This window comes from Passer montanus, unplaced genomic scaffold (assembly GCF_014805655.1).
Source record: "Passer montanus isolate IOZ18808 unplaced genomic scaffold, ASM1480565v1 scaffold172, whole genome shotgun sequence".
Taxonomy (NCBI): Eukaryota; Metazoa; Chordata; class Aves; order Passeriformes; family Passeridae; genus Passer; species Passer montanus.
The window spans coordinates 213,928-236,179 of record NW_024364493.1 but is presented as its reverse complement, the minus strand read 5'-3'; the positions used below and the strand labels follow the sequence as shown (position 1 = coordinate 236,179).

The window sequence follows — 22,252 nt, the reverse complement described above, 5'->3', positions numbered from 1 at the left end:
AGGTCATCTCTGTTTCCAAGAGCTGCTTCTGCAACTCAGCCTCTTCCTCCTCCTCCTCTCCTGTCTCGAGCCTGGCATGGACCAGGGGAGCCACAATCCACCAGAGACACACAGGGAACAGCAGGAGAGGAAGGGCTGAGCAGGAGCAGCTCCTGCCAGTGCACAGCCAATGGAAACCCCAAGCATTTTTGTGCTCTTTGCATTGTGTGAAGTGTAACCTTCAGTTCATCATTGTCCACTGAAAGCCCAGAAACCCCCAGTGAGCACAGCTGAATGTGAGCAGATTGTGTCTGACCAGAGTGGTCATGAACAAAACTGAGCTCCAGGAGCCAGAGCTGCCCCAAAGGAGGAAAAGGATGAGTCCAGCAGCAGCAAAAGAGCTCTGGCAGCAGCATCACACACGGGGAGCAAAGGCCACACTGCTGGGAGCTCAAGTGCTACAGCTTTGCAGTGAAAGGCAAATTTGAGAGAGGATTCAGCAGGGTGTCCTTGCCTGCCTTCCCTGGCATTTTAAATGTCCGCATTAGATCAGCAGCAGGAAACTACAGGGACCAGGACAGGTACAAATGTGGTCTAGGCACATCTTCCAGTGAAGTACAGTTTTTTCATTCTGTTAAAGATTCTTTTTATTGAACAAGAGTTGGTTTAGTGGTTCTATACCCCAGTGTAATGGAATCACAGAATGCTTTAGGTTGGAAGGGATCTTAAAGCCCATCCTGTTCCATCCCTGCCATTGCAGGGACACCTTCCACTGTCCCAGGTGGCTCCAAGCCCCAGTGTCCAACCTTGGATCTCCAGGGATCCAGGGGCAGCCACAGATTCTCTGAACAACCTGTGCCAGGGCCTCCCACCCTCACAGGAAAGAATTTCTTCCTAATATCTAATATAAGCCAGCGCTCCTTCAGTGCCTTGATTTTTTATTTTTAAAATATAAAGCTGGGAAAGTCTCCAAGGCTTTGGACTAAATAAAAATCTTACCTCGGCTCCCCTGCTTGGCAGGTTTTCACTTCTAATAGAACACAGATCAGAGAGGTGTTTTTTTGGCTCTCATACCTACAATAAGATTATTCTCCAGCATATGTTTCCATCAGTCATGAAAGCACTCTCTTCTTGTTACACAGCCTCATAAAGCTGGGAAGGTGCCTCAGGTAACAGAAGGGCATCTTTTGGTACAAACTTTCCTATCACAAACAATCCTTTTTGATACAATCCCTGTCAGCAGCTGAGGGTCAGGGAAGGAAGCTGGTGAGTCTCCTTTGCTTTCTGAGGCAAACAGGCACAAAGGAACCTGCCCACCCCAAAACAACTCCCACCCCACTCCTCTTCTGTTCTGGGGACTGTTTCTCCCCACTGTGATTTGGTGTTTATATGGTTCAAAAAAGAAAAAAAAAACAGCACCAGCACCAATCCTGCTCTTCCTGCAGACCCTCAGGGCTCTGCCCACCAATTCTTTATGGGGAAAGAGGCAAAACCAAAATTCCCTGCCCATGGCAGAGGAGTTGAAACTCAATGATCTTTAAGGTACATTCCAACCCAAACCTTTCTATGGTTCAAAAAAACCCCAAAACCCCAAAATGACTGTGAATAGCAGCTATAAATAGAGTGTCAAGATCTGCTGTAAACTCCTAACAGAGCTGAACTAAAAATAGAAGCACGACAGGATGAAGCAGTGCAGCTCTGGCGTTGAGAGGAACAGCAATGTCAAGAGGATGAATAAAAAGAGTAAGGCTTTGCTACAGTAATTACCTACCTACCCCAGAAAAATGTGGAGTAAATATAGAAACCTTATTGCCAAATAAGCACCTACTCCCACAAGCAGCTTAAAAGTTACCTACCTACCCCAGAAAAATGTGGAGTAAATATAGAAACCTTATTGCCAAAGAAGCACCTACTCCCACAAGCACCTTAAAAGAAATTAAACAAAAAAAACTCACAGAAAATTCAGCTGGTGAAAGGAAAATATTCTTTTTCTAAGATATATTGGAATTTTTTCTGGTTTACCTTCAATTACACATCACATTCATTTTCTAAGGGAGAGTTCTGACAGAATGGATCTCTCAGAGTGGTTGTGCATCTCCCACACACTTGTGCAAAAGGTCCAGCAGCACAAGTGCAATTATCTGCTCACATAAAGCTGTGAGACTCAGTGACAAATTGAAAGGCCGGACAAAGATGTAAAGAGCAGGAAAAAATCCCAAATCCTCAACTCCTGTTCCTGCATCCCTCATATACACTCCACAACAGTCACAGAGGAGTAAATGCAGACAAATCTGGTCAAAACACTTATTTCTCAGTGCCATGAGACATTTTTGAGCGCAAGCAGTGGCAAGAAAGCTCAATAATAGTATATTTTTATATATATACTGTGTATATATATGCATAATTATATGCAGATAGTAATTAAGTAATATTTTAAATAAAATTAATTATAAATAGATATAAATAATATATTCACATATATTATATATATGTAAATATATATATAGAGAGAGAGAGAGAGAGAGAGAGAGAGAACTATAAAGTCTGTTTTACCTGCTTACATTAAAATCATGTTGTTTTGGAATTACAGTAATTACTTGGTGATTACCTAGGGATTAAGACATCCCAAAAAGGCATGGTTATTTAAAACTAAATTTAAAAGATGCACAAAACTATAACTTGAGCTAATCAAGTTAAATATTGGGCAAGAATGAGGAAGTTTAACAGAAGCAAATATGACAAGGTGAATGTAAATGTCCAGATGTACATCATGTCTACAGAAGTTTGCCACCCTTAAACTTCTATTTTATGCCATCTATAATGACTTTGCTATTTATATATATATATATGTAAATATTTATTATTACTATTTTATATATATATCTTTATATAATGACGTTGCCTTATATATAAAATATATTTTTAACATATAATTATATTATATTTTTAATTATATATATATATATATATAAAATGACTTTGCCTTATATACAATAACTGTTGCCCCATTCAATGACTTGATGTCTCACAGCATTTGGAAATACATTTCCAATTTTTTTTTTTTTTTCTTGAAGAACCAAAGCTCATCAGGACATGAACTCCTTGGTCAGAAAGCTCAGAGTCCCATGGATAAAAGTCAGGTACTTACGACCAGAGGGAGTTCCTTCCCTGGGTGATGACTCCAGTGAATTTTGTCAGCCTTCGAGCATCTACTTCAATCCACTGGTAGGGGTCATTTCTTCCTGCACACCAAGCACCATCATAAAAATCATTTTCGTTAACACCTGCCTGAAAAGAAGGCAAAGCTGACCATAAATCAGAGCTAAGAAACTGAAGGTTTTCCATGGGGGAAAGAAAGGAACACATCATTCATCCCCCTCACTTCAAGACCCTTGAGGCCCTCACCAAAATATTTCCTTACTCAGGGCAGGAAATTCTGGGAAGTCCCTTTGAAAACTAAGAATGTTTACATATGAATTTAAGTCAGAAAAGATAAACAGAGTTTCAGTCTGTTCTTGTGGCCTGATAGAGCCACAAACCCAGAGCCACAGTCTTTATCCAGAACAAATTACCCACATGGTCTGCAGAGTTTGGAAAGTCCTAAAAAGCCAGCTCCAGCCCATGTAAATAATGGTCAGTCATTAGAAAAATCTTCTTTCCCCTGGAAGCAGCAAAGCAGAGTGCTGGGCATAAAGAAACAGTAGCACTACTTCCCACCAGAACCAGAATTATTAATTTTCATAGCCAGGGTGGCAAAGGTTAAAAATTCAGGAATATCTGGCTGCTCCCCAGCTTGAGCACCAATCTGCATCCCAGTTTCTGCTGGGAAACCCATCACAAACAGCCTTCCCAGCATTTCAAACAAACAGCTGAAGGTATTTTGGGTAAGCTGTTTTCCAAATAAATCTGAACTAGAATTTAATGAAATATAGCATCTGAAGCATTCAGAGATTTATTTTCCTCCTAAAGCCCAGGAAATGTTTGGCACCAAGCTGGATACTGCCATAAAGAGCACAGAAGCTTTGCCATGTGGTCGTCTGAGGCTACTTGTATTTTTGTGGTATTTCATCTGTGATTTATGTGGATTTATCATTGCCATCCATGTAATTCCAGGAATGGATATCATTAAATATTTCCCAAATGAAAATGAAGAGGTTTACAGAGTTTTTCTACCCAAATAGGTGGCTCTAACTCAGAGAGGATGCAGTGGTTAATCCCTTTTCCCAGTGTGGCATCTGAAGGAAGTGCTGCAAAACACAAGACACTGATTCAATTCCTAAAACTTTTCATTTTCTCATTTTCAGGTCTGAGATAAAGCAGCTTAAAAATTACGTGTTTTCCTACATCTATCAAAATTAAATTAAGCCCCCTACTTCTATGCATTAGCTCTGATATTTTAATGAGAAGTTTGTATAAAAGTCATATAAGAAAACACAGAGAAAAAGGCCTGTTAACAATGAGAGATAAATTCTTCAAGGAGTGCAGAACAATGGGAAAACATGAGAACACAAACATGGTCACTGACCTGAGTTATAACCCTTGGCAAGAGAAGGTTTCAATGCATTTTAAAGTAAGATGGAATTTGAAGTAGCCTGAGGCTTTAAAACCTTGCCAGGAAATGTTAAGATCTGCAGAGCACCTTGAACCAGCATCCTGCTAATCCCTTCACACTGGAAATTCCACCAGTTCCTGCAGAGTAAGTGCCCCTAACTCCCAATCCCTGGTGCTTTTTAAGCTGAGGATATTTCCCACTGGTGTGATGCTCATCAGGGAATAAACCTCTCCTCCATAATGGAATGAGAAATGGAAAGCAGAGGAAAAAATATGGAAAAAGTGCTATTAAAATAAAAAACCTTCACACCCAAATTACATTCTTGAGTATCCATGGTTTCAACTGGGTTTAAATAAATTTCAGCTTAAGTTGCTTATAAAATATGGGAAGTTTTAGTTATCCACAGCTTAAAATACTCTGGCCTTAAATAGGGGCAAAGATACCATAAAAACAAAATAAAAAGAAGAAGAAAAGGAAAAAGAAGAAGAGGAAGAAGATCAAACCCTATATTGCTACTTCTCCCTGCTCTCTTATTTTCTGATATCAGCTTCTCTGAAGCTAAAAGAAAAGGTTTTTACTGGGTAAAAAGAAGCAGGTGTCTGTGTCTAATCAGCACAAAATACTATGTGAAAAACAGGAGTTTAATAATAATGAGAAGTTCTTCTTAGAAATGTTTCTGAAGGAAAATAAAATTAAGAAATTTATGCTACAATTTCTCTTCTCAAGCTTCGAATGTATTTTTTTTTTTCTGAAGCTGCTTTATTTCCCTATGGCCACTTCAAAAAACTGTTTCTAGAAAATAAAAACTTATAGACTCAGTCATTATTTAATAATTAGATTTCCTATTAAATCTATTTGGGAAAATTATCATTCCTAGGAGATGGGTACAGTTATCACCAAGTATTCTATCAAATAATACATGTCAAGATCTTTCCTCAGTAAGGTCTTTACTTGAATTTTAAAAATCCATATTGAATTACTGGAAAAAGCAGATTCAAGTTATGCCATGGGTACTTAAATTGTCTTCATAAGAAGGAGACTGAAGCAGTTCATGAAAATTGGAAGCCAGGGATAAGTCTTTTTCTCTTCACAGAATATTCAAGAATAACTCCAAGTCTACCTCAGTTTTTGTTTCACTTGCAGCCATATGCAAAAATATTTCTCAATATACAGTGTCTTATTAAAAAAAAAATAAAAAAATCCAACCATTTTGGACAGAGGAAAAGAGATTTTTTTATGTCACTCACAAATCAGTTATTCCCAAATGTGAAAGCTGAGAAATGTATTTCAGCTACACCAAATGAGCTGCTTATTAGGTATCCAGAAAATAATATGAAAGTTATAAATTCCTTTACAAATACTATGACTTTGCATTTTAATTCATGTTTCTCTTCCCAATTAGATGTGTGCAAGGCAGAATAAAAACTTGCTCACAATATCAGTGTTATAAAAGCATTCTATAATGAGGAGAAAGATGATACTCCCAAAATGTACTGAAATAAAGAGAGAAACTCCAGTCTTCTGCCACAAATCAGCTGGAGCAGCAGTAAAAATACACCAAATATCAAACCACCTCTGCTTAAATTCTTTTCCATTCCCAGCAGGATGATTAAAAAAAAAATCATTTTACCATAGGAAGTTTGGGAGGGGGGAAAAAAAAAAAGCATTACTCATCACAGGTATTTATAGCAACCACTGCCAGTAGGGAAGAGCTAAAACACACAGGCTGCAAGTTAATCTTCAATAATTTTGTCTTTTCCCTGTGATTTGATAACGCAGCTTTTCAAAGGGAACAAAGATGTGGAAAGACAACCATGGAACCATGGAATGGGTTGGAAGGGACATTAAAGGCACCTCCTTCAGTGCCACCCCTGCCATGGCAGGGACACCTTTCCCTGTCCCAGGCTGCTCCAAGCCCTGTCCAGCCTGGCCTTGGAAATTTCCAGAGATCCAGGGGCAGCCACAGCTGCTCTGGGAATTCCATCCCAGCCCCTCCTCACCTTCACAGGAAACAATTCCTTCCCAAAATCCCATCCAGCCCTGCCCTCTGGCAGTGGGAGCCATTCCCTGTGTCCTGTCCCTCCATCCCTTATCCCAGTCCCTCTCCAGCTCTCCTGGAGCCCCTTCAGGCACAGGGAGGTCTCCTTTAGACACAAATGCCTGTGTTTGCAGACATGGGATTGCTCTGGGTTTATTTGGTTTATTATTACTTGGGTAATCTTCAGTATCTGGATTTCTCCAACCAGGAAAATTAGGAAGGGAAAGAAACATAGTTTGATAAATTATCCACTATTAATTATCATATAAGTGACAAATACTAATGAATTTTATCCTCTAAGGCAGAGAGCCTCAATTAATATTATTTTATGCCTTGATTTCTCTTGATGATGTTAAATTACTCCTGGTTGTACCACTATTGCAGTTGGATCTCCAAAATATGGGGCTCTACTAATGTGGCTTGTGCCCTTGAGAAATCCCACCTTAATCCCCACATTCAGGCAGGACTGGGAGGAAAATCAGGCCCCACACAATTCAAGGGCACAAGAGAAGCAGATCCCGTGAAGTCTTATCCAATTCTAAGCCTGTCCTTCTCTGGAATAAAGCACACAGCAACTGGTTCATTTCATGTGCTTCAGATAATCTAAACAGGAAAAACGAAATAACCAAAACAAGCCCTGAAAAGCTTTGGAGAAACTTAATTATTCTGCAAATTCTCTGAGAATTGAGGCAGTGCCAGTTACCTGGGGAGAGCCCTGAGCTTCTCAGCTGACTTTGCATCAGATGATGAGTTTGGGCAGAGAGAGGATTTTGTATTATTCTGGGGGGGAGCACCAGAGTCCCACAAACATTGTGACAGCTCCGTGGTGAAATCCAGATCACTGGACAGGGGCAGCAGCCCATAAAACTGCTTGTCACCATCCCCACAGCACAACATGTTCACGGAATTCCAGTGGCACAGCAGTGTCTCTGAGCTGGCCAAGTGTTTTCCTTCATGAACAGCATGAAAACACAGCAGCTTCCACCCCAGTGCCTTCTGCCTTTCCCAGCACGCTGCAACCTCCTGTGCTGAGCAGCAAAGGAAACCACCAGGGACCTCATTACCCACCTGGCACATCAGCCACCTGCAGCACCTGTCCCTGGTTAAAGCAAATTCCCTCTAAATATGAGTGAAATTCAGAAATCTTCACGCACTGCAACCCCAGTGACAGGGACCAGGTTTAGAAAAGTTTTAGTGCTATTCATTTTTAACTAAACCCAAAGAAAACTGGTTTTAAAGAAAAATAAAGGCAAGCCTTTTTTTTTTTTTTTTTTTTTTTTTTTTTTTTTTTTTTACAGTGTAGTAATCCTATGTGGTGAGGGGGTTTAGGGAATTGCTGTATCTATAGCTTCAGTAGGGGTAAAAAAAAAATGGGTCTAATCCAAACTTTGGGAAATTTCAGGAAGAGCTGAGTGGCATTTTTCTTCTGCTTTGCTTCCCAGTAAAAGACTGTGCCCTTGGCTTCACTGGAGTTTATATTTAGAGGAAACATCAGCCATTGGAAACACTCTATATATTATATATATATTATATATATATTATATATTTACTTATCACCTTTCTATTTATTTTAACACACTACTGGTGATGACAGGACTGGATGGACTCCTCGTCTAAACCAGTGTGGTCTTGTGTTTAAATAAATTGAATTTCAACAGCAGCATGAAAATAAGTAGCCAGAACCAAAAGAGAACTCAGAGGTTTGCATCACAGTCCTTGGTTTTATGCCATTATATAAACAGGATTGTAATAAAATAACTAAGCACTCCTCTAGAACCCCCCTGAATATCATCTGCATTCCATTTCTGTGATCATGAGGGGTTTTTTCCTAGCAGAAATATCAAGTAAAGAAGCAAACTGCCTCAGTGGGCTCTCCCAAGACAAAAATATGAAGGCTGCAGGTGAGATCTCACCCTGCACACAAGCCCATGGACCTGGATTGGAAAGGAAGGGCCCATTCCCACTCTGTGCTGGCTGCCTGCCACTTCCCCTTTGGAGCTGCCTTTTCCAAAGTGTATCCTCAGCTTTCTGACAAACTTTAATATGTCAAAACAAACACTGAAAAAAAAAAATTAGGAGGGGTATGCATTTCCCCAGAGAGAAGTTCAGAGAGGTATTTGTGCAGGGCCACAGTGGTTTAAAAATTGGTTAAAAAATAAAAAATGGATTGGTTAAAATCAACCCCCCCTCCAGAGTGAGCCACATGGAATGTGGCACTGCTGATTAGAGCTCACCCCTCCTGCTCCCAGCCTTAGCCCCCTAAGCACCAAACCCCTTCAGCTGGGGAGAAACACAAAGGAGGGGTCTAAAATGAAAGATAAATTAAATAAACTTAAGAGATCTTTCACTGTTGGCTCAGCGCTGATATCCTGTTTATGACCTTAAGTGTTGTGCTTTATCATGTAAAGTACCAATTTCAGTCTGGACAGACTGTAATTCAGAGAACAGCCTTAAAAATAAAGTAGGAAACAGAAGCATGAGAAATGGGACAATGGCATTTGGTCCTGCAAAGCACCTAAACTCATTTTTAATCTGAAACAAAAGAAGCTAAACAGGATTGTTTGTTAGAGAGTTCTGAAGTGAAGCATTTTTTGGATGGTATAATCACTGCTTCTGAAAAAACTGCCTTAGGGAAAGGGTTTCACTTGAAACCACACTTTCAATTAACCACCGTCATTAACTACAGGCAGACAACAAAGGCAAAAAGCAACTTGCTGTGAGAGCTTCCTTGCAGGCTGGCTGTGAAGGGAGCAGGGAAGGGAGCTGCCTCCACCTCTGCTCGCTCAGAGCCAGGATCTGCACTCCAAGCCTGGAGATTTTCCCAACGAGCCCACGAACCCAAAGGTTATCCATCAACCTTCCTCCCTCCTCCAACCCCAGTGTTTCCCCTTCATTTGAATTACATGAGCTGACAAAGCAGTCAGAACCAATAAGTATCCACTGGTTCTCTTTATTCAGCAGCACAACCTGGAGCCATTCTCCCACTTAGGAGAAAAAATTGATGTTACCTGAATATTGAGCCTTCCTCGGTGGGCCCCGAGGCCGTAGCGCTTTGCTGTGGAGGCATGGAGCTGGAAGTCAGTAATTTTTAATGTCTCCAGACCAAGTGGAGGGCAATCTACAAAACAAAAGATTGATTAAATTTTAATTAAACAGGAAAAAAAAAAAAGACCCCAGCAAAACAACACAAAACAAACAAGTATTGAGAGTTTCTGGATTTCGGCAGTGCCAAGCTGGCAGGGTCCTCGCTGGGATAAAGGAGCAGAGCAGTGCTGAGGGCAATGAGGAATGGCAGCTCTCAGAAAATCAATGAGGCAATGCAGATTTACACCATTTGCAGGGGCTCAGATAGTTATTACTGCTTGCTCTGTTCTTCAGTTTTCACAGATATGCACAGTATTTCCTGTCAAGTGCTCTTCATGACTAAAACACCCTTTTTGTTTTTCTTTTTGGTGTTTTCTTATTCATCTCTTGCTTGGATTTTTTTCCCCTCCCTGTACTCATTCCAAGCTACTGTATGAAATTATGTTTCTAATTAAAATCTCTTCTGGAAACTTCACTCAGAGTTCCTCCCATTGCACAATAGCATCTGTTCCAGAGGTCTGGGAGCCCAGAGAGATCTGAGCTCTGCAGAGGTGGTGCTTAAACACAAACAGAGCAATTTGGAACCAAGGACCATCTCCCTAAGCCCCAAACTCTGCACATCCTTGAGGACAGAAAAGCAAATGCCATTACTTCAGCAAAGCAGTGCTTGGAACTCTGGCTTTGGGAGATAAGAGGTTGGGAAAAATCTGTTTTGTGATTATCAGACAAATGTTTGGCTTTTTAATCACTCACCAAAATGTCACAAGGTTATCAAAGTATAAAATGATCATTTATGTTGGGAAAGCCCTTGAAAATCATCAATTCCAACCATTCCCTCAGCACTGCCATATTCACCACTGTTGTCCCCAAGTGCCACATCCCCACCTCTGTTAAATCTCTCCAGGGATGGGGACTCTGCCCTGGACAGTGGAAATGGTTGTATTTAACTTTCAGGTTGTATTTAACTTTCAGGTGCAGATTTTTGCATTATTAGGCACAAACTGCCAATGTGTGAGATTTCCCAGACTCCTCCTCAGTTCACAACAAACTAAAACCCTTCAGGAAAAATGTGACAGGCTGTCAATTCATGCTGCTGTTTCTTTGGTCATCCTTAGGAAGTTCTCACACAAATCCAGGGCCAAATGTCTCCTTCAGAAGTAGTAAAGACAAAAGGTATAAATTATTTTATTCTCTGAAGTACCAAGAGTGATCTTAGTGTTACATAAGAGCTGAAATGTAGACAGCTCCTCATTTCAAAGAGCTTTCAATTCAATTATCCAAAACAGAGAAGAAGCAGGATGTGTAATGAAAGGCAGAGTAAGGAATAGCTGGGAGGATTTTGGGTTGATTGTCTGATTGTTTTAATTTCATTTCCTTATAGAGTGTTGCATCTTTCATCATACTCCAAGTGGAAGAAGTCTCAGGCTCTGACAGATCTCTACTGGGAGTAAATTACATTGTTTGGAACTGCCTGCATTTTTTAACAAGTTTGGTCCTCAAGACAGGTTTGGAAATAAAATCTCATGGTGCAATCCTGAGAATGCTTTGGCACTTTGGGGTATATTCCTCCGTGAACAATCTCAAATTCCCAGAAGTTACCCAGAACTACCCATGCCAGGTCTGAGCTGAAAATAAAGGCGAATTGCAAAATAAAAGCAAGCTGGTTTTACATGCGCCATTCATAAAATACCATTTAATTCAGTGTTTATTCTACTCCTACCAAAATCAAGGGGAGATCTACAGGTACTGTGGGAGTTATAAAATAAAAGGTGAAAAGTCTGTGTTTCACATCCTTTTCTCTGCTCTCAAACTGCAGCAAAGGTTCCTGGAGCTACCCCAGGTGTCACATCCCTGCTCCATGGGATGCACAGGCACAGTCCCAATCTCTTGGAGCCCTGGCTGCTGACAGGCTCAGACTTTCTGTGCTGCCAGGCACCGACGCCCAGGAGAACTCTGTGTTGACCTGAGGCTGTGCAGAAGGCTTCCAAAATGGAATGAGAGAACTGGGATTGTGGGTGTGGAGTTTGGGTAGAAATGTGTGATATCACAAGTGTGGAGTTTGAATGGAAGTGTGTGATATCACAGGGTGGAAAACTTAGAGTGTAAGGGTTTAGAATACAGTAATAGATATAAAGCAAGATGGGGGTTTTAGGGCAGGTCCTTGTTCACCTTCTTCACCTTCCTCTCCATGGGCTTGGGTGGTTTTGTATAATTGGATAAAAAAGACTGCATTGCAGGGCACAGGTGGTTTGTTATTGGGTTAAAAGTGAAAATAATTGAGGTGTCATTTCTTAATTGGACAGTTTATCCTTAAAAGGCCTTGTAGAGAGAGAGACAGGGTTCCATTTTTAGTTTTTTAGTGAAGTGCTGCAGAACTCAGGGTTTGTGAGACTAATGTAGATAAGAACTAATAAACATCCGAGTCCCAACAAGAAATATCATTTCGCACATTTAACCCCGACCTTGGCAGACAAAAGAAGCAAAGACTCCACATCTACCCACCACTGTCCTCAGCTGTGCAAAACCCCATTTTGATGAAACCTGTAGGAAATGCACTATTTTTGAGCCTGGCAGCTGCCTGTCAGAGCAGTTCAGTGACATTCACCTGTCCATGCAAGTATTGAGAAGTGGGTTTAGTTTTATTCAGAGAAATGTCATTAATTCACTGTAAAACTGCAGAATTCCTGAGTTGCCTGTGGATTTAGGCTGCAAGATGGGTATTTCCAGGCTGAAAAAAATTCCCAGAGTGTTCTGGTGTTTATCTCTGCTTCTAGAGAAATTGAAGCTTAATAATAAATGTTCACATGGATCTCAGAGAAAGGTGCTTGACTGCTCTTCACTTTTCTAGGATGAATTACTTGTGTTGTCTGTGGATATATCAGATTACCAGGCCTGTATTAGGAAATGCTCAATTTAGCAGGAGCTGTCAATAAAACCAAGATTGGGCTGTGTGGGCAGACAGGGACTACACGAGGCAGAACAGGTAACTCTGATGAAAACCCTGAAATGCTCCCAACACTCTCCTTTCCCAACCTGCTCAAGCATTACCATATGCCAAGTGAAATCATAAAGACCTTTACCATCCATTCAATACTATCCTGGAATTTATTTTTACAGTTATCCATACAAATTAATACAAGAACACCTGCTTTCTCTAGACTTTAAGCTGTGACTTCACTAACTAACCAAATCAATTGTTTTTATGTTGATAAGAAAAAAACATGAATATTTTGCTTCAATACTTGACTGAAAATTAATGAAAATACTTTCTTCCACTGTTGGCTCCTCTTTCTCCAGTGGACATCCCAAAATGGGAGAAAGAAGAGCAGCAGGATATGCATTCAAAGACCTTCAGATATTTATTTATTTATTTTACATGTTGGGATTCATGCAGTTTTCCACAAGAGAAGAATTTTGATTTTGCTTTAAAATAAAATTATGTTTTCTATTTATAGCCATAATATTTGAATATTAACACTTTAGGAACATAAATGTTTTCCACCTTCATACAAATTCCAGCATCAGTAAAGGAATGAAGAGAGGAGCATGTAGACCAAAACACCAATTTGTAATGTACAGAGATGGTAGGGACAAATTTTTCAATATAGCCTCTTCTGATTACCTCAAATTTACTCATTGTAATACAACAAAAGCCACCTGAGGTTACCATATCACTACTGGAAAAAAAAATATGATTCATACTGAGAATTTAATTTTGGATAAATTATTTTGTTGGGGTGTGTGTCCCCTGCTTCTTAAAGCTACTGGAGATAACCAGGAAGCTCAGTTTTGAAAAACATACAGGAAAATAAACTGATTTACGGCATTAATAAAACCTTTACTTTTTAAAATATTGCTTTAATACATTTCATTTAACTTGAAGAAATATTTCATGAAAGAATGAAAATTGCCACCCAATCAGTAGGGCTGTCTTAATGATTTTATACTTTCTGTGCCAGTTTGAAAAAACCTTGGGGAAGCCACAGAAATTGGACAGCAGGAATGACCAGAGATTGTGTGAATCTAATGCATAATGGATTCAGCTGGAAATGACCCAATTATTTGGTTGTTTCTTTAACCAGCTGAAAATTTAATCATTATAAAACACAGAGAACTCAGCTGTGGCTTTGAGACATTGAAATACATGTCCTGTGTACATAAGAACTCAACAAGTAAATGCACCTACAGCATTTCTGGTTTAGAGGGACAAAAAGCAAACCTTCAGCTTGAAGGTGCAGGGAAGGGGCTGTTGTGGACATTTCTTCCCTCCTGGCCCATATTTAAGTATGATTTTGTGTGTGATTTGCAGCTATGCATAGGTGTTCACTTTAGAAATGAGCATTACTAGGATGTCTGGATCAAATGAATTCATTCCAGTAAAAAGAGACAGGGCTTGGATTCAGAGTTAAAAACATTTGTCTGTGGAAGTGTGTTCTTGTGAGCTTTCCTGCAGCAATGCTAAATGGCCACATCTCAAGGTCCAATACTGCCAATTATCCTTCCCCCAGGAGTCTCAGCCAGGCCAGTTCTGGTATCTGGGCACTGGGGGAAATCCCTGTCCCTTAAAATCAGCAGGAGAAACACCCTGAGAATCAGCTCAGTCTCCACCTCATCTCTTGAAGTCTGAATTGACCTCTTATTCTAGGTCTGCCCACAGCAAGAACAATACCTGGAGATGCAGCTGAGCTCCTTCCTTGAGCTGGTAGGGGCTCAATTTGCAATCTCAGTGTGAGGGATATTTGAAAGCAGTTTCATTCTCGTGATGGCTTTGTCCTGTTGCTGCAGCATCTTCAATTGAAGCTCTGCTCAAAGCCCCACCTTTTGCAGAGCCAGGTGGTTTCCTTCTCTCCTGCAGGACAATTACAGCTGCTGTGCTGCAATTTCAGCTGTTCTCCATCACACAGCTGTATGAGCAGGCAAGGAAAACACTTGTGCTCATCTCTGTTGTCTAAATTACTCATTTATTTTATTCCCTTCTGGTCTAAATAAAGAATGCCAGATAAGTCCAGACTGCCTTTATGGCTCTTGTATCTAATAGAGGTGCATTTAGGAAATCATTCTGTCCTCCTTTTTCAGAGGCAAAGCAGACAAACAATTCTTTTACTTAAGGAGAATTTTCCATCAAGTTTGGAATATGTTCAGCTTTTCAAATGGAAGGGCAGAGAGAAGCATCATGTTTCCTCTTCAGCCCATATCATAAAAGCCACACCTGAAATCCTCTTCAATTCCTGCTGGTCTAACTCCTCCTGAGCAGAGATACTGGGATCTGGAAATGGAGAAATATCAGCTTTGTGCATCTGACAATCTCCTGTCCCAGGAGATTAAATCTTGTTTAAACAAAGCACTTCAACATGCAATTAAGAGGCAAAACTGTGAATTTACCTACAGATATGGGTAAATTAAGCACACAAATAAGAGTATATTTTGTGGGAATTAAGACTTTAATGTTCATTAGAGCATTCACACTATTCTTATGTCTTGATGGTCCTGCACAAAAGTTTCTAAATGAGGCCAATATCATAAATTTTGCCCTAGCAGCTATATTTAGATGTTTTCCTATGAAGAGTGTGGTTGATAATTCATCTTCCAACAGCAGAAACTTTTAATGGGAACTCAGGCAGTCTAATTTCTGTGGCTAAAGTTCTGCTTAGGTCACAGGTAGGCAAAGTACTTCAATATTGCAATGCACCTGCCAGGTGAAGTAACAGTAAAAGCACATTTCTGACAGCCTTCAGCTTGCTGAAAATGTCTTTTGATTATGTTTCTGTGATGAACAGCCTTTGCAGGGGCTGAGTTCAAGGAGTAAACTTTTCATTTTTCTAAATAATTTGTTATATATATGTATATTACATAATTAATTTATATTTATTTATGAGGGCATGGAGGGGGGTTGTGCAAATTTGGTCTCTAAATGTTGCTGCTTTGATGATGTGATCATGGAAGTGTGAAATTCCCACAGATGTTCATGACTCACACTCCACACTTGCACTGGCCCAGCTTTTCCCTGGAAAAATGTCCACGGATTTCAGTCTGAGAGCTTTTCTGACTCTGCTCATATCTGAAGGGTTGCTAACAACAATAAAAAGTTTCCTTTCTGACCTGAATTCAGGCCACCAGCCATCCTACACCCCAGATCATCTGAAGCAGCATCTTGAGGCAGCTGAAAGTTCCTCAAACACCTTTTGCTTTTATTTACTTTTTCTGGAAAACTCATTCCCAGAGCGCTGTGAGAGCAAAGCAGGCAAAGTGCACTTACAACAAATCCCCTGCACAGGAGTTGAAGCACTGAATTACAGTCCCAGGCCAAAGATCAAATAAAGAACTAAGGAGATGCCAACATTTCCTATCCTAAGACCACATTAATTACTGGCTAATGTTGCACTGAAGCTGTATGTTTTTCCAGGACAAGCACCAAATGCTGCATTGAGGTCTTCAACATCAGGCACTCCTCTCAGGAGGAAATATTTATCACAGCACTGCAACCTACACTTGTGACTGCTGCTGAAGATTTAAAAAGAAATAAAGAATAAATGAAGAATTCTCTGGGTTCTTTAGGTCAGGTCTGACATGAAACCAAATGAGATTCAGAAAATGCACTTCTTCATTTTCTCTCATTAACTTTTCACATTTTTGCTCTCTCACAAGCCCAGGTTGTGGCTGGCTGGAGATGCAATGAAACATTTAGCAGGAAGAGCCTCTATTATTGCTGGCACAGCTGGAGGCAGGAGTTTCCAGAGTGCCTGGGAGTTTTGGGGCCAAGCCTTCAGACTCAAGAGCTTCATCTAAACTCCAGACATCACATTCACTCCCTGAGCTGCCTTCTGCTGCCACCAGCCTGGCACAGGATGGATTTGTGATGTGGCACAAGGTACCCTCCAATTTGTGCCCATATCTGCAAAGATCCCCTCTCTCTCCAGGGGTATTTAATTTAATCACTCTGAAGAAAACATATTTGCTATTGTGGCCAAAAGAATCCAGCCTGAAAAATATCGTATCAGCTCTTAACTTTTTATTATGAACTTTGACAAAGGCTGAATTCTGTGCTATTAATTTTAAAATGCCTCCTCTGATGTTTTTTTCTGAAGCACAGGGTGAAGAGTTTCTGTAATTCCAGCTAAAGCCACAAAACTGAGTACAGCCATCAAAAATGAGAACCATTCTTTTTTTTCCAGAGCCAAACTAACAGACTTAGCCAAAAAAATGGAGAACAAAACCGAGACAGACCACTTGCACAATGGCTGGGTACTGGACAAAAATTACCATTAAAAACACATCTTCATGCCAGAAATAGCTAAAAATACCAGGTCACTGAGGTGTACTGCAAGAGCAGAGATTCCACACTCAGAGCATTAATTGCAGCCATCAAAAATAAACATTAAAACTTGGAATACTATTAACAAGTATAAAACCAGGACAGAAATAACTCTGATCTTAAGATACAGCCCTGGCTCAATAAATGAGGCATCTTAGAAGTGCTCAAGTTTAATCCTATTAGCAATACAATTTGAGTGCATTTTACCAAAAATAGGATAAATACATAAGAACTATGAGTATAAAACTGGCTTGTGGTGCACTTATTCCCCTCTCCCTCCATGAGAGCTGTAGTAGGAATTTTATATAGCAGTAAATACATCCAATATATCCATAGTTGGTATAGAACGTACACTGGGCAGAGTGACAGCATAGTCATGAAATTCCTTAAACATAAATAAACTGGAAAGTATCCATAACTCCTGGTCCTAGAAATACACATTAACTGAGTATTCTGGCTGGTTTTTGAGGACTCTGCAACACAGCCACGCTTTTGGGGGAAACAGCCCATGGATTTGAGGTGGCCCAAAGGAATTACACAAGTGGGAGGACACAGGAAAGGGGCTGTAAATGCTCCACCCTGAGAGTCAGAACTGCTCACCTGGGGCTGAGACACACAAGAACAGCTTGAGAAATCCTCTGGAAACACCTAATTCCACTGGAATAAATAATGGCACCACTCTGATACCACCCAGCTTTCACCTTCCCACCCTCCCCACACACATGGAGCAGGGAAAACCTGAGAAACTGTGAAGTTCTCATTAGTAGTGACGAGCCATTAAATTTCATCCCCACTGCTACAGTCACCTCCACTCCCAAGTGCTAAATTTACACTTGAGAAGGACTGAAATCAGCAACTTCCCAGTCAGTTCCACTTCATGTTATTCAAATTTTATTCCAGTTCAACTCCAGCACAGACAAAACCATATTTTTTTACTTCTCAACAAGGCAGAAATGAGCTGAAAATGACACTGAAAAAGACGCGTGAACTTCCTTCGATGGTGCAGCTCAAACAGGAGTAAATCATGGATGTGCATAGAAACACTTGGCTCCTCAGTTGTGGGTTTCCTAGTGTGTTCTTTACTCCTTGAGCTGTCTGACTTAGCTCCTGATGCAAGCCAGGAAACTCCAGAGCCACGCTGCTGAAGAGGCACGAGCTGAGAGTCATTAGTCATTAGCTGAGAGTTAAGATGTCACCCTTCATATTTTTATTATTAAAAATACTCTAATTGCCAACCAAGTGCAGACTAGTAGCAGTCTATATCGGCAGTGAAACCTGGGTGAGGATCATCCTTCTGACCTGACCATCAGTCCTGTTGCCTTGGGAAAAACTCATCCTTTGGATGGACGAAATCCTTCCATGCTTTGGATTTGAAATCTTCCCAACAACATGCTGCTATGAAAGTTTGAACACACAGCTGCAAACGCAGCTCCATGCACAAGCAACACCCCCAAAGATGGGCTGGGATTGCCAAGCCAAGCCTCTCCCTTGGAATTGTCATTCCTTCTCCTGCAGCAGCATTGGGAGCATCACGGGAGGCTCGGCTGCAGCACCAGGGTCCCTCAGAGCTGTCACCCTGCCCTCCCTCCCTGCCCAGCCCGCTGCCAGGCTGCACATCTGGGAGAAATACTCCACCTATATAAGGAGCCTGTGACAGGAAATACCTCAAACCAATCCAGCTTGCTTTTAAAACCTTTTATAAAGTGTAAGGTCTGAGTTTTATGAAGACCTGGTGTGGCTGCTCTAGCAAGTTTAGACATTTACACACTTTTTTTTTCCTTCCTTCTAGCATCACATCTGTTGTTATTGTTTCATAGGAAATAATAAGACAAATTAATAAACCCAAATGCTTCTCAAAAGGCATGGAAGTTTTCATAGTGCCTGGAGCTGTTGCTCAGGCAGTGATTCCAGAGGAAAGTTGTGTGGCTACAATAAACCTGAACTCAAGCTTTGTACTCCTTCCCAACCCTTAAAAAGGAATCAGTGTGTAAGTTTTAGAGCAGAGAAAAAGAAAAGATAAGTTGGGTTGGGTTGTCTGCTTTTCATTTAATTACTCTTTTTTATTTAACTGATTATTCATTTGATAGACTGCATGTTCTTTGAATCCACAGAATTCTTTGAATTCTTGAGTATTCTTTGATACACAGCTCTAAGACAGCACTAAAATGTCAGAAGTAACTTATATATTTAAATCCCAAACAGTGGAAAACTGGTTCAGTGGAGGGATAAAAAATTGGCCAGGTACACACAGAAAATAACCAGAGGTTCTTTGGATATATTCAGAAGTGCAGAAAAGCAAAAGATTTAGGAACTCATATAACAGAGCTTTCTTGTTTCCTTTAAAATCCCACTATGTCCAAGCTGTTGCACCCTTGAGAAGCACCCTGAGAGCAGAGGATTTAAGAGTTCAAAGCATCAAGAAGCAACATTTCAAAACATATCTATATCTCTGAGATCTGAGAAAATCAAATCCAGGCCTGGGTTGAAGAGTGAGTACCCTCTTTTATTAAAAAGAAAACCAAATATATCAAAACAAACCAACAACCAGAACAACCATACCCCAAACCAAGCCCCAGGAAAAAAAAAAGAAAAAAAAAAAAGAAAAGAGGATGGAATTGTAGGGGAGCATGAGAGGCTTCCCTTGGGAAGAGGAAATCTGTAATTGGCATTTGGGCTCACTCAGGGGACACAAACTCCAGGGCAGCACAGGAATCCCACTGGAGAACATGGGAAATCTAAGGACAGAGCCCAGCTTGCAAAGGGAATCAGTTCCTCCCCAAAGTAATTTTAGAGGAAGGCATGATTCCTAAGGAGCTCAGAAAGCCCCTGTGCAGCCAGGCTCTCCCTTTCCCACATTTCAGCAAAAACTGAGTTTTTGCTCATCTTCCCAAGGGTTTCAGCTCTCAGGTGACTTTTTAGCTTTCATGTGTCCATTGTGAAGATGACATTTGGACACACCAGAGTCTTTCTGTTCAACTTCCCCTTCTCTACCTGCCTTCAAATCAATAATGGAAATGTCATCTTACGGAAATAAATAAGTTTTAAAATGCTTCAAGCCCAAGCAAGCACCAGGAATCTGTGGATTTAAAAGCTTGATTATTACCTTTTAAATTCTGAACACACAGCATTTTCTCAAGGCTCTGAGTTTCCTGTCTGCAGGAAGAGAAATGCTAAAATTGAGCAGGACATTGCTTTTGGGTATCTCTGGGAGGATTGCAGGGAAGGTTTGGAGCTTGAGCTGGGAAGCTGGTGTGGAACTCCAGCTCCAAGCTATGGAGCAAAGGAGATAAAGCAGTTCAAGCAAGGTTCAGACAAATATCTCCAAGGGTGGGCACCTCTCCAGCCCAGACGTTCAGAGCTCCCTTCTCCCTATTCCAGCTTCCTACGGTTCCCAAAATTCATTCTGTCCAAACATCTTTCTGCTTTGTTTAACAATTCAGCCGTGGTCCAGCAAAGGCTCATAATCACAGGCTCCACATTTAGCACACTGGAGGCCTCACTGGTTCAAAGCAAAGTGTGTCAGGAGCTCCAAATGAATTAGAGTATGAGTTATTAGTGAGTATAAAACTGACTGCAGTCATCTCTGCCTGCTCCAGGCTGAAAGCCCAAAAATAAAAAAAAAAAGCCCAAAAATCCAAGCTGAAGGAAATGCATTTCCCAGCCTGTGGACCCAAGGAGGAATGCTCAGGACTGCATTCAGATAAAATCTAATTTTTATCAGTTGCCCAGTGAGGTTTGACATCCTTTCCCTGGAAAAAAAAGTGCCTATATTGTCACCAAGAGATTCATCTGCACTGCAAAACATCAAGGTGTTAATGTGAAAAGTTCAGGTCATGATTTGGGACTTATTAACTCCAGTGCTGCCTTGGAGAGTCCAGCCTCCTTCCCATCCACAGGAGCCAAAAGTATTTGTTAAGTACAGGTATTCTGCACTTGAAAAGCCATGGAATAGGGAAAGCTTCAAGGCAAGCTTCCCTGAGCATAAAACTCCTCATTTTTCCACTTCCTAATTGGAAAGGAAAAAAAATCTGATTCAGGATTAATGAGCAGAAATATGGAAAGATTCGCAGAGGAAAAGTTCTGTGCTATTTTCTGTCCACTTTTTCAAAGAGTTCTGTGGTATTTTATCTGCACTAACTCCATACTAGCACTTTTTTACCATATTTTTAAAAGTTTCCCATTTTATTCCTCTTGCAAGACAGCAGGGAATCTCCATGTCTGATTGCCATTTGACTTGCATTCAAGCACCAAAAAAGCCAAGTACAAATTTGGATTATGGAACAAATCAGATGTGTCTGCAGGATTTTGGATTCCACTTGCTACCAGCCTCAGACCCCTCAGCCCTCATTCCTGCATTGGAATTTATCCATTTTCCTCTCTGGGGCTCATCCCTTCATCCATCTCTTGGCTTCTGCAGTACCTGGACTCCCTCTGTCAGCATTTTCAAAGGTCTTTGGAAGAACACTCAGAGATTCACTCACATTTCTGATTCTGTGTATGATTCCCCAATCCTTTGTTCCACTACCGGATGGAATCAAGGTTTTTGGGGTCCCTTTTTTGCCATTTCCATGTAATGAAAGGCAAAGGAACTGGTCTAGATCTGAGCCACTCATCTGGGGAGCCTGCAGGAATTCTGGACTGCAGACATCTGCTGGGATCCAGAATTATCCAGAGGAGGCTGAGGAACAAAATAACCCCTCATAAATATTATATTTATATTATATAATATTTATATAATATAATACATCTTATAATATATTTTTATATATATAAGTATTATATCTCCTAATAAAATAGGAGAGCTGCCACACTGTTTTCTTTGTTTCATCTGGGGTGTGTGCTGGGCCTGGCTACTCCTCTCCTCATCCCTCTGTTCCCCAGCAGCCTAAAAGCTCTGGCCTCACCTGGGGAAGCCTCCTGCACCAGGGACATGCACTGAAAGCATCCCCATCTTCTTGGGTCAGCCCCATCCTGTAACAAACCCAAATCCACTCCAGATTCACCATGGGAAACTCCAGCCTCCCCAGCAGCCATCTATACAGACCATGTATAGCCCAGATTTACTTCTGGCAGAGCTCTCATTGGAATTTTTGGTTGGAATTTAAAGGCAGTGCAGTCTACACACTCTGGGATACAGCTGGGTCTGTCCTCTGGGATAGGGCACTGCCCATCCAGCCTGTGATGACAAACACAATTCTGACTGGTTCTGAAATGCCTTCAGCAGCTCAGAATCACAGAATCATTCAGGTTGGAAAAGACCTCCAAGATCATCCAGTCCAATCTTTAA

General features: G+C 40.8%; 1 protein-coding gene across 1 annotated transcript in view; it reads right to left on the bottom strand.

The window, feature by feature from the left end:
* The window catches only part of CPXM2 (carboxypeptidase X, M14 family member 2), a 66,532-nt gene that overhangs the window by 35,214 nt on the left and 9,066 nt on the right, over positions 1-22,252 (bottom strand). The window contains exons 2-3 of the mRNA XM_039704350.1: positions 9,578-9,687; positions 3,128-3,267 (exon numbers count right to left, since the gene is read on the bottom strand). Coding sequence (XP_039560284.1) covers positions 3,128-3,267; positions 9,578-9,687 — 250 coding nt within the window. The remainder of the gene's footprint in view (positions 1-3,127; positions 3,268-9,577; positions 9,688-22,252) is intronic.